Genomic DNA, 12,926 nt, shown 5'->3' on the forward strand with positions numbered 1-12,926 from the left:
TGCCACCATGGAAGGAATGGTGAAGAATTGCAACAGTCAGAAAACATTGATAGCTATCTGTGACAGGCTTTGAAGAAATCCAGTGGGCATCCCAGACCCATGATGGATTTCAGGTCAGCAACACCAAGAGACCAAAGCAAATGAGTCATCTAGTTTTTAAAGAAGAGAAAACTAGCTTGGAGTAAATACCTTAGCAAAGCCTAATTGGGTTAGAGATGAGGGTGGGAATACAGTGTCAAAGTAATTTGGACCCTTCATGTTTGTTGCTTAGCCTTATGCCTCAAAAGGAGCTGGCCTAGGATGTTAATGGTGATAGATTATCAGCCTGAGAAATTCAATCAATAGATGAACTTGCCTATGAGTAACTGTCTAGTGGATATCCCTGATGGTCTTTCCTAATAGGTTGTCAACAAAAAACAGTAGGTAGCAATCAAGAAATTATGCAAATCCTATTCATTTCTCCCAGTAAGTATTCACAGTACAGAATATACAAGATTGGCCCTAATACTCAATTATATGACTAAATCAGCTTTGTAACCTTGAAATGTCATTTTATTTGTCACCCCACATTTTGTAGGAAGTAGGATCTACACGTGATAAGGTTACATCACTTCCCTGGGCATCATTTCTCTCCTGTACCATAAAGTGTTTGGGCCAAATGATGTTTTAGGTCTCTTCTAGGTCTAATGTTTTCTGATTCCACAAAGGAACCCAGTGGGTCCTTTTGGAGTTTTGCTGAAAACCATGACATGTGAATGGACACCTATGGTAGGATTCCCAGTGGGAAACTTGAGCTGTAAGTTAGGCAATTGTGCTGGGAGTGGTGGCACATGCCTATAATCCCAGCAACTTAGGAGGCTGAGGCAGGAGGATCACAAGTTTGAGGCCAGTCTGGGCATCTGAATAAGCCCCTCTTACAATAAAAAATAAAAAGGATTGGATTTGTAGCTCAGTGGTAGAGCACCTCTGGGTTCAATCACCATTATAGAAAATGGAATTTTGGTTTATCTTAGCCACAATACAATGCCCTTAAACTCCTAACTAATCAAAGGTAAGTGCATTTTCCTGTTTTAATTATTCTTTTTGTTTTTTCATTAGATATGTAAATGCTTTCAAATTCTTGAGTCTGGAAAGAATCAAAACCTTTGAAGAACTTTCACCAAATACCACCTCCATGTTTGATGTAAGTCATGAAGTTTAGCTACTCAGTGCATCCTAACAGAACCCTTTCCTGGCTCCACCCAAACACCAACTCTAGGAATCTAGTAGCTCTTGGTGAAGGTCAGCAATCAGCAATGATTAAAATGATAGTATCATCTGGGCATGGTGGTGCATGCCTATAATCCCAGTGACTCTGGAGGCTGAGGCAGGAGGAAAGGAAGTTCCAGGCCAGCCTCAGCAAATTAATGAGACCCTGTCTTAAAGTAAAATTTTAGAAAAAGTACAGGAAGTGTACTGGATTTCATTCTCAGTGCAAAAAACAAAACAAACAAAAAACATGATAGTGTTTGGGAGACTGACAACCAGCCTTAGCTATGCAAAACTAATTTGAAAGTGAATTACATGGTTTGAAGATGAGCCATAATTCACTCCAGGGCCGAAGTCCTTTTTTGTAGAAATTTAGTCCCTTAAAAATTTCATGTGTTTCTAAGAATCTTGGCTCCTTTTTTAAAAAATATTTATTTTTTAGGTGTAGTTGGACACAATGCCTTTATTTTATTTACCCACCTTTATGTGGTGCTGAGGATCGAACCCAGGTCCCCACACATGCTAGGTGAGCGCTCTACCACTGAGCGCTCTACCCTAGCCCCAGCCCCAGAATCTTGGCTCTTATGATATATTCTTTCCTTGAAAGTAGTGGAGGAACTCCTAGTTGTCAGTGACTAGAACTTGTGATGCAGCAGCTTTGAGTCCAGAAGAAGTCCACCTAGGCTTTCGGTCCTTTTCCCCCCAGGTTCTGCAGGCTGAACAGCCATGTTCCTACTCAGACACACTGGGAGAAGAAAACCAAGACAGCCTTGCAAACAAGAGCCTCTCCCAGCTCTTCTTTTCAAAGCCCTAGATGTGCGGTTGAGAGAACAAGGAGAAAAGAGGAAGGTTGGCCAGGATGGCACTTCTCTCAGGGCAGATCCTAGGTACTCTGAATGTGATCTCCACACAAGCTCAGTGCCAGAGTCTAGAAGCAGGCCAGAAATGGCTCTCAGGACCCATCCACACCCACTGAGTTAGATACCACCTTGTCACAGATCCCAGGAGATTCCTGTGCACATTAAAGTTAGAGAAATGCTGATGATAATTGTATTCCACAAAGACCTGGAAGAACAACACTTGAAAGTTTTTCAAATGCATCACATAGTCAACGTGGCTATGAGACGAGCACAGTCACATTAAAAAACACAAAAACCTGCTGGATGTAGTGGTACACGCCTGTAATCCCAGCAGCTCAGGAGGCTGAGGCAGAAGGATCACCAGTTCAAAGCCAGCCTCAGAAAAAGCGAGGCACTAAGCAACTCACATCTCTAAATAAAATACAAAATATGGCTAGGGATGTGGCTCAGTGGTCGAGTGCCCCTGAGTTCAATCTCTAGTACCACCCCTCACACACACTCACACACAAAAAAAACCATGTTGAACACACCAGACAGAGGGATAAGATGATTTAAAAATATAAACATTTAAATTTTAACTAGCAAAACACAAAGGTAACGTAGATGAAAATTTTGTTTTGTTGCTTGGTACATAGGGTGCAAGTCCAGAAAAACAATACGGAGCAAAACATGGAAGATTTCTCAACTTTAACACTAACCCTAATGTAGCGGTATAGCTATACTGTGACATTTTGCCTGTTTGTTTAGGTGTTTACTGATAAAGATGTGAACACAACTCAGTAAGAGCCTTAGGGGAGTCAGGAACATGATATGAAGTCTGTTTTCTAGAATATGCCATATTAATAGTCATGGAGAGTCTACATAAAACTCAATGCTAAAGACAACTCCATGAAATCTAATCACTGGGAACTATGAACAAGGAGAGTCTAAAAATTCTGTAGAATCTTCAAGAAATCAAACTATATCTTTATAATTTCCCAGACTTTTTACATATTGTAACCACCAAATGAAAGCATACGCATAGCCAACCATCATCTGCCAAAATTAGTTTTAATATATCTATGTAATTCACATAAAAGTTTCCTGTGGCAAGGGCTAACCTGTTACCTGCTGTTTTCCTTTTTTTTTTTTTTAAAGAGAGAGTGAGAAAGGAGAGAGAGAGAATTTTTAATATTTATTTTCTAGTTCTCGGCAGACACAACATCTTTGTTGGTATGTGGTGCTGAGGATCGAACCTGGGCCGCACGCATGCCAGCGCACTACCGCTTGAGCCACATCCCCAGCCCCTGCTGTTTTCCTTTTGTTTAAGTCTATTTACCTTCAGGAGGAAGGGCTTCAAAGCCACTGTGAATAGACATTACTTGTAAATGGTCCAGTTTGTAGTTGCTGATATGTAGATTTGTGTCAATAGGTAGGGGATTGTGGAGACCAAGATCAGCACCTGGAGTGACCTCAGAGGTACATCCCAGTATCATCCCCTAGACTTAATGTGGACCACTCTGGGCCAGGCAAGTGTTTAACCTTCTTCATTTGTTCCCCATTAGGACTATCAGTTGGACAGTAGCACTCTGCTGACCTCCCCTTTGCTGAAACGCTTCACCTGGACTGACAGCAAACCCAAGGCCTCATTAAAGATTGAGTAAGGAAGCTGAGCACCTTTTCTGTCATCAACTGATGTGGGGAGGGTAAAGGAAGATACAAGGGAAGATGGTTTCATGAGGGATATTTGAGGACTAGACTACTTGCCTTCCTGAACAGAAAGCTGTTTTTCCCCAAAGGGCAAGAAAGGGGGCCATAAAATTGGGCAAATGCATACCAGACTCAAGGAAGGAAAGCTAGTGTTTAAGAGGGGAAAATGTTCACAAAATTCTTGTGAAACACATGAAACACAGAGCCTTAGAGGGAAGGTTCCTGAGCCCAGCTGTGAAGGGTATAGGTGGAAACATGCTTATGGGAGTAGGAAACAATGACCCCCCATTGTTCCCTGGAATAGCAGGATTTGTATGAGAGAGGTCCCACTACTGCCAGGCCTAAGACATGCCACTCTGAGAACTCAGCCCTTCCAAATAAGGACTTTCTACTTCTTGTTGATCCTGTTACTCTTTTCTCACTTGAGATTTCTCCACAGATCCCTGGCTTGTTTAGTCAGTTTCCCCCTCCATACTGTGGCCATTACTGTCGGAACTGCTTGGGATTGTGCTTTCTACTCTACTGGTCATAAGTGTCTTTTCAGCAACTCTATGCTAGTCTCTACCTCTGATTGTCCAAGCAGACATTCTCTCCTTTCCTGGACCAAATGCCTGCCCCTTTCACCTAAAGGCAGAACCCACTCCTCTTAAGTCAGGGATCAAGCAGACTTTTTCTCAAAGGCCAGATAGTGAGCTGGTCAGTTCTGCAGCCACAGACAATACATAAACAAGTAGGCATGACCATGAATACATGAGAAGATGCTCAACATCATTAGTCATCAAGGAAATGCAAATAAAAACCACCGTGAGATATCACTTGACACCTTTGAAGATAGCTGCAATCAAAAAGTCTGTTGCAAAGCATGTGAAGAAATTAGAACACTTATACATTACTGGGATAATGTTCTTACAGGTTAGTAGTTGCTCAGAAGGTTAAACAGTTATCCAAATGAGGCAGTAATTTCACTTTTAATTATATACCCAAGAGAAATGAAAACTTATGCCCACACAAAAACTTATATACAAATCTTCCCAATATAATAATTCATAATAGGTAAAAGTAGAAACAACCCAAATGCCCACCAATTTATGGATAAATAAAATGAGGTATATCTATACAATAGAATAGTATGTATAGTATACTATTGTATGTATGTATAGTATGTATAATACTATAGTATGGATGAACCTTGAAAATATTATGCTAAGTAGAAGAACCTATTCATAAAATATTATGTCTTATATAGTTCCTTTTACATGAACGCCCAGAGTAGGCAAATCTAGAGACAAAAAGTAGACCAGTGGTTGTCAAGCCTGGTGGTATGGAAAGAGAGGAGAGACTACTAATGGATCTGGGTTTGGAAGAGTGTCCAAATGTTCCAAAATTGTGCTGGTGGTTACACAATTTGTGAATATACTTGTTAGCTTCACATTACTATAACAAAATACCTGACTGAGATAACTAACTTAGAAAAGGATTATTTTGGCTCCTGGTTTTGCATATTCCAGCCTAAGATCAGGCAGACCCATTGCTTTGGGCCTCAGATGGGAGTGTCAGATGTGATGGCTAGAAGCTTGTGGTGGTGCAAACTGCTTGCCTCATGGCCAAGAACAAAGAGAGAAGGAGAAGGGGCCAGAGTTCCACAGTCCCTTTTGAGGTCATGTCCCCTGTGACTTAAGGACCTCCCACTAAGCCCTACCTCCTGACGGTCTCACCATCTCCCAGTAGCACTACTCTGGGGACCAGCCATTTAGCACATGGACCTTTGGGGGCCATTAAAAATCCAAACTACAAGACTGAAAACCATTGATTTGCACACATTACATAGGTAAATTGTGCAGTATGTAAATTATATGTAATCAAGCTCTGGTTTAGAAGGAAACAAAACAAAACAGATGGCCTGCCGTGAATTTAGATGAACTGTTATCTAAATCCAAGCAAAGATGACAACAAATCCCCCTATAGGATACTTAGCTTAATTCACCAAGTCAGTTGGAAAGACAAGGACATTTCCATACAAATGTCTGCATACTTGTTCCTTTTAAGGTAAGCACAACAAAAGTGCCAGAGCTGAGACAGCAGATTAGAGGACACAATGAGGAAAGGATGGATATAAGGAGAAAGTCAAATACTGTTCTTTTTTTCTTCTTCTTATTTTGGAACACATCAGTAAGTGGGTGGCTACTTTCTTCTTGACTTTTGTTGAAGAAAACAAAACCATAATTTGTGTCCTGTTCTCTGAGAACACAGATGTGCTCCTCCAGACCAGCCATTCACAAGGTTCTCTTCTTGGTCCTGCTCCTGTTACATGACAACAAAAAATTAAAATATGAAGATAAGAGAAGCTTCTCTTCCTCCTGTATCCATCTTAGGCTGGATGTAACCTACAGAACGACCCTGGAGCCTTGCTAGTAAAACACAGCCTCGTGATTTAAAAAGCTTTCCCTCTAGAACACAAGCATGATAGAAAGACAGATGTGACAGATGTACCACTTTTGTGTGTAACGCTCTTTGTTTCTTAAAATGATTTTAAAAATTATCACAAATGTGGTTGTTTAAAAATAAAGGAATTTACTTTTTCTTAGTTTTGGAGGCCACAAGTACGAAGGTATTGGCAGCCAAATTCCCTCCACAAGCTGTGGAGGAGACTCTATTCCTTGCCTCTTTAGCTTCTGGTGGTTTGGGGCATTCCTTGACTTGTGGCTGAACCTCTCAGCTCCATCTTCACATGGACTTCTCCTCTCTGTGTGGTCATGATCTCCCTCTGCCTTCATGTGACTGTATTTGGGCCTCACTTGGATAAATGTCACTCTACAGACCTGAGCTTAATCATATATTTTGCCATATGAATTGATATTCAGTTTCCCTGGATTTGACATGGCTATTTGCAAGTCAGGGTAAAGGACATTTTTTTTCTTATTGATCATATAAGCTATTTGACTTCAGAATACCTAAGTCTTGGAGTTATTTTCTACCTGGAATTATGAATTTACACTAACTCATCATATATTACACCCTTAGCCACTGGCATTTCTCCTTCTGCCCAGTGACACCAAGTTGGCATGAGGGAGCCAGTGTGCTGTTTTAGAACAAAGAAAATCTGATGAGACTTAAATGGCTTCCCTAATGAATTCTAGGACAGATGTGGACAAATGTCCCACTAAGAGAGTGGCTTCTAGTGTCTTATTTTGAGAAACCTGTTCTGTACATTTGTTTTCCTTTTCTCTTTTTAGCTTGAGAGTAACCAGTAAAAGTAAGGAATCAGGTCTTTCCGATGTCACCAAGCCTGGCTTCTTCCTGTCCAGCTGCGGACATATCAGATCTGCGCATGACAACTCAGAGCTGGGAAAGGAGGATTTGTGCTGCTCTCCACCCCCAGACTACAACTCTGTGGTGTTATACTCCACCCCGCCTGCTTAATGCATGACACACCTTCTTTCTAGAAGCACAAGTGTACCTGCATTCTCAGAAAACTAGCTTTTGCCAGTATTATGCATATATGAGTTTACACCTTTACCTTTCCACAGGAGCCAGCTGCTTTTTGTGACTTTTAATAATGGGTTTTTTTTTTGTTGTTTTTTTTTTTTTACTAACAAGAATGTAACCCCAGATAGAGAATAGTGACAAGAACACTACTACTCAATCCTCATGTTACTCCTATTAGAGAAACCCTTTCTAAGCCCAATGACTTACCTGCTCCAGTCCCTGAAGCCTTAGGGCACACAAAACAAGAGGACTCCAGGAGATCACTGGACTCTACTAGGTCAGCCCTTTACTGGAGGGATCATGCGCTGACCTAAGCAGTGTCTCAGAAGACCTCTAGCAGGCCTAAGACATGTAAGAAAGAGAGGGAAGAATGGGAAAAAGAGGGGAGATGAGAGAGAAAACAAGACTAGGCATAAGACAGATTTTGAGATGCATCATATAGGGAGGGAGTAGGAGAGGGCATCTGCAATGCCGCTTCCGTGGCTTCCCAGCCCTGACCAGTGGACTTTCAAGACACTAGCCAGGAGCACACAGGACAGAGAGGAAGGGACATTTCCTGGATTCTGGGAGACAAGGACAATTTTTTTATTAAAGCAAATCTTAAGACTTTACCTATAGAACTGGTTCTATAGCTATTCCTATGAGTGGGATGTTTTGATTTATCGCATTAAGGGTGGCACTCAACTGTCAGTTCATACTATCAGCCCCTCTAGTGAAATACACTGAGAACTTTCCAGAGCTAGTTTGGCTCCAGAGCATGACGGCCTGGCACTTGGCATGTTGCTCATGGGAAGCTAAGTAGCTAAGTGGTCTGTTGGTCTGTTAGGAATGTCTACTATTGGGATCAAAGCTGCACGAAAAAATGATGTCAGATTGTATTTTGAATATTAATGTATAGACAAGACACTTAACTTTTTGTATCATCCTGTTGTGTACAGTTATTATAAAAGGAAGCTGAGGAGAATGAGAATGTAGTCTTATAGAGGGTTTTCTCTGTACCAAAACTAGAACTGATGGAATAAAATCCAATAAGGCAGAGTGAAAACTCTATCTCTGTACCAGCCAAACCAAGTCACCCAGTTGGGACCAGAAGCAGAGGAAGTTAATTGTGATTCCTTTTATTTAGTAGAGATTCCAGTCTCATGCTAATCTGGAAAGATGTGGAAGAGCATTAACCAATGTTTATTAAGCACTTTATGCTCCTTGAGAAAAAAAGGTGATATGTAATTTATGTAAGATGTTTCTACAGTTGGGACTCAGGATATTAATTAATGAGCCATCAAATACAGAAAAGCCTATTTCATCTGCTTTGGACCTTGCCTTGGGTCTGAGAATGGTGGAAATAGGGAGACAGGGTAGAAATAGGGAGACAGGGTAAGAAAGGATGCCTCCTTCTCCAAGATCTAGAGATAAGTGCACCCTGGGTCTCTAACATGGCTCTGTTGGATGCTGTCTATGCAAGTTATAGTTTGTGTACTTGGGATGTATGCAGCTGCTGAACCAGTCAAGAGCTGAACAAGCAACAGTGAATCACTTCTGGGAGAGCAGAGCATGCTTCCTTTTATGCATGTAACTTAAATCTAAGACCTGGACTCTCTAAGTATTAGAAGAATGTATACTTATTTTCCTATTTGCCACATTTCTTGTTTAAGTTCTTTGTATGAAGAAATAGGAGAGTCAGCACATTCCCCAGTGACATAGTGGGTGCCCCATGGAAGCTCTTGGGGACTTCCCAGCCAGGACAGAGGAATGAAGCAGGTCTCTCTACCAGGAACTAAATTCAAACAAAATCAGGTAGAGCCAGAAGAGGGGAAAAATCTTTGTTCTTCCTCTATCCATACACAAACACTCCAGTGAAAGCTGGCAGTAATATAAATGAGGTAATTAGATGGAGGTTAAACAGAACACTCCAATCCTCTTTCAGATCACATAAGGATTCAGCAATTGATGATAAAAAGAAAACCTTAACTATTCATGTGATATCTTGATTTTAATAATCTAATTCTGAATAAAAAAAGATTTAGTATATACCCTTTTTCCCAAAAAAGAAAAAATCTATTACGATTCTGTTACTCAGCTTCTATAAGGACTGGGGCTTATAGCCTACATAAGTGCATCCTAAAAATGGTTCCATCTAGTCTTCATGTAGAAAGATAAATGGAAGCTTGTAATAATGGGTATATCTAATTGCAAAGCATTTGTTCATTAAAACAGCACTGGAAGTTAAAACACTAATTGATAGTAATATTAGAAACATTTGCCATTTATGACAAAAATGGTTAGCACTAACAAAAACAAGTACTTCCTTCCAGGGCTTGTGAGATAATCTATGTATAACAGTATGGATGGAATGGGACTGAATGTACCTTGTGCAGATCTGTATCTAGTTAAACGCCCAAGAAATGATGCTCAGACATTAGTTTTAGCCAGGGAAAATTCTGTCCAAATGCTAAAAGATGTTGCTTAGGTTTTTGTTTTGTTTTTAAAAATCTATGTCTTATTTTACAGCCCATAAGAATGTCAAACATGAAACAAATACATGCCAACTCCACTTATATTGATTAAAGGAGGAGTGTATCTTTGACTGGCAGTGGCAGTAACTTTATATGTATGTGTGTTTTTGTTTCATGCTTAACTATTTAAATAAACTGGAATTTTAAAGTTACTTTTATACAAATCAAGAATATATGCTACAGATAAAAGTAAGATATTGGTCCTACATTTCTAGTCATGATGAATGTATTTTGTATACTATTCATATAATAAAATTAACTTCCAAAACCATCTACATATTTTGTCCCTAACTTCCTTGTAAGTGGAAAAAAAGGGGTCATGAGTGTCTCTGGGTAAGGGGGCAGGGAGGACTGGTATTCTCAAAGATCTCATTAAACACCAGTTATTAAGCACAGCACAAGAAAGATAAACCAAATGCTACTAAAGAGAGGGCATGGAGCTTTCCATCATTACTACACAATAGCTGCTCTAAGCAATTGGAACACTGCAAACTGTAATAAATAAATTAAAAAACACAAAAACAAAATCAAGCTAGGCAGATTGCCCAGAAAACCAAACACTAAAATGAATAAATTCAGGAGACAAAGCATACACTGAGTGAGTGCTGGCTGCAGATGAAAGTACCCTCAATTAAAAAGAGGCAGTCTTCCCTAACCACTAATTTTCAGCTGATAAACAATTATCATAATTAAAGGGTTGTGAGAATATGTGTGCACATGTGTGTTAGAGTTTATGTGCAGAAAACCATACAAAATGACAAGCAAAAGCACAAAATACAAGAACTTCCCTAAGAAAAGAACTTCTGTCAAGGAGTCTTCAATTTGGTTTTGTGGATGATGTCATAGGAGGAACAACACAGGTAATAACTATTAAACATAGAGTAAGTGACCAACACTCTGTCTTGGAAAGTGGCTGTGTCATTTATTACCTGCCTGATCACAGGTATGAAGCTAGATTGTAGAAACATAAGGAGAAAAATTGGGCCTACTTTCATGGGGACAGAGGTGAGAAAAGGGGATAAATGACTAACTTCAGTAAACTTGTAGTTAAGAGGGCAAGCATTGAAAACTTTCAAGAAGCTGAAATCCTTTTGAAAATACTGGTTTTCATAACCATCACTCATTTGGGCAAATGATTTGAAGAATACTTGAGGTATCAGCATCACATCATAGTTTAGAAATTTTTTCATGACTCTGGAAACTTACGGTATATTTGGAAATCCGCCCCACCACCCTTCCAGCAGGATGCTTTAATAAGGTTTATTGGACTTCTCAGTGTTAAACACACTACCAGATTTTTTGGTTTTACAGCTAGGAAATGTTGAAAAAATATTCTGGATCCCAATACAGGGCTGGCCAACTTTCTGAGGAAAAACACAAAACATAACCTAACCCCAAAATCCAACTTGATGCTCCTAGAATTCTATTTTTTGATCTGGATTGTGGTACATAAATGTGTTTACTGTGCGATAATTCAGACTGTACACTTATTTGTGAACTTTTACATACATGAACATATGTGTATATGAATGCTATATTCAAAAAGATTATTAAATAAAAAAAATCCTGCCCCTTACTACCATGACTTTTCATGGAAGAAGCACCCATTTTTTAAAAGAGGAAGGGTTTAATCTTAGACTAAAACATATTAACTACATATTTGAAATAAACCTGTACAGGTGCTCAATTTATGTCAAGATAAACCCATTGTAAACTGAAATTACCCTAACTCCACCAAATGTCCAAACTTAGCGGCACAGCACCACATAAAATGTTTCTCCTTGTGATCATAGGGCTGAGTGGGAGCTGTGGTCACTGCTATTGCCCAAGAAAGGATCCAAATCAAATTTCCAAGTATTGGTTTTTGTTAAATGTGTATTGCTTTTACATCATAGAGTTTAAATAGTATAAGTCTAATCCTTGTAAATTAGGCACGATCATCTTTTATTTTCCATTTTAATTTGTACCCCAAAATACCTAATGAATATATGCTTTTCCATACATTGGGACCTGAAACCCATCTAGAGAAAGGAATTGCCATCATTTGAGGTGTTTAACACATGCCAACAACTATTCTGAGGAATAAACTCATTTTATTTCTGAGGCAATCTAACATGATACATATTATCAGATGCATACTTCTCATTTTTTCATTCTGCTTTCTCTTCTAAATGGACAACCCAAGGATGCTGGTATACTTGACCCATTCCTCTCATCAACTTAGATGCTGCTCCAGCAATTCACCACCCATTCACCCACAATGGACTCCGCACTTTCTACTAGACCATTATTTGTTATTTTGTTATTTGTCTTACAAAATAAAAAAAATTGATCCCAAGTTCTTCTCCACCTACCACCCATTTCCTATTTTCCTTGACAGTAAAATTTTTGAAGCAAGTTGGTTATAAGACTTGTTTCCCCCAGTCACTATCAACCCTGCTCAAAGACAGCAATCTTAATAACTGGCACGCTCAAAGAAGACTGCTCTGCCTATCCATGAGCTGGTTGCTGAACCCAATGGCCAATTCTCAGTCCCAATCATACTTGACACAGTAGCAGCTTCCTAAAAACACCTTCACTTTGATTCTAGAACATTACTTTCTTCCTCTCTCTCTAGCTACTTCTGTCCTTTCGGCTCATTTTACATGTCTTCCCTGACCTTTGAACATTGCTCCAGGTACCCCAGAGCTCAGTTGTTGGAGCTTTTCTCTTTGTTTTTACTGACTCCTGTGACCTTAGCCAACATCAAGGCATTCTTAGGATGACTTTCATGTACAGATAGTCCTGGGCTCTAAATTCCAAACACATACAAGGACTAATCTGTTATTTCTTATTCTTTTTTTTTTTTAAGAGAGAGGAGAGAGAGAGAATTTTTAATATTTATTTTTTAGTTCTCGGCAGACACAACATCTTTGTTGGTATGTGGTGCTGAGGATCCAACCGGGGCCGCACGCATGCCAGACGAGCGTGCTACCGCCTGAGCCACATTCCCAGCCCTGTTATTTCTTTTTAATGCTCTAAAAGACTATTTTTCAGTTAGTTGCCGCCAAATCACCCATCCCACTAGACTTTAGGCAATGTGCCCCTGCCAATCCTGCATCACAGAATCAAGAGATGATTTCATGACTGA

General features: G+C 39.7%; 2 protein-coding genes across 3 annotated transcripts in view; one reads left to right on the plus strand and one right to left on the minus strand.

Annotated features, from left to right (window-relative positions):
• Flt1 (fms related receptor tyrosine kinase 1) overlaps positions 1-10,071 on the plus strand; it is a 177,733-nt gene extending 167,662 nt beyond the window's left edge. For both annotated transcript variants that reach the window (XM_078016179.1, XM_040281637.2), the window contains exons 29-31: positions 1,099-1,183; positions 3,653-3,747; positions 7,031-10,071. In XM_078016179.1, the coding sequence (XP_077872305.1) occupies positions 1,099-1,183; positions 3,653-3,747; positions 7,031-7,217 (367 nt within the window). In that variant the 3' untranslated portion in view covers positions 7,218-10,071. The remainder of the gene's footprint in view (positions 1-1,098; positions 1,184-3,652; positions 3,748-7,030) is intronic.
• Positions 1-12,926, minus strand: part of Pan3 (poly(A) specific ribonuclease subunit PAN3) — a 162,702-nt gene that overhangs the window by 9,887 nt on the left and 139,889 nt on the right. The window lies entirely within an intron of this gene.

This window comes from Ictidomys tridecemlineatus, chromosome 6, assembly GCF_052094955.1.
Source record: "Ictidomys tridecemlineatus isolate mIctTri1 chromosome 6, mIctTri1.hap1, whole genome shotgun sequence".
Classification (NCBI taxonomy): domain Eukaryota; kingdom Metazoa; phylum Chordata; class Mammalia; order Rodentia; family Sciuridae; genus Ictidomys; species Ictidomys tridecemlineatus.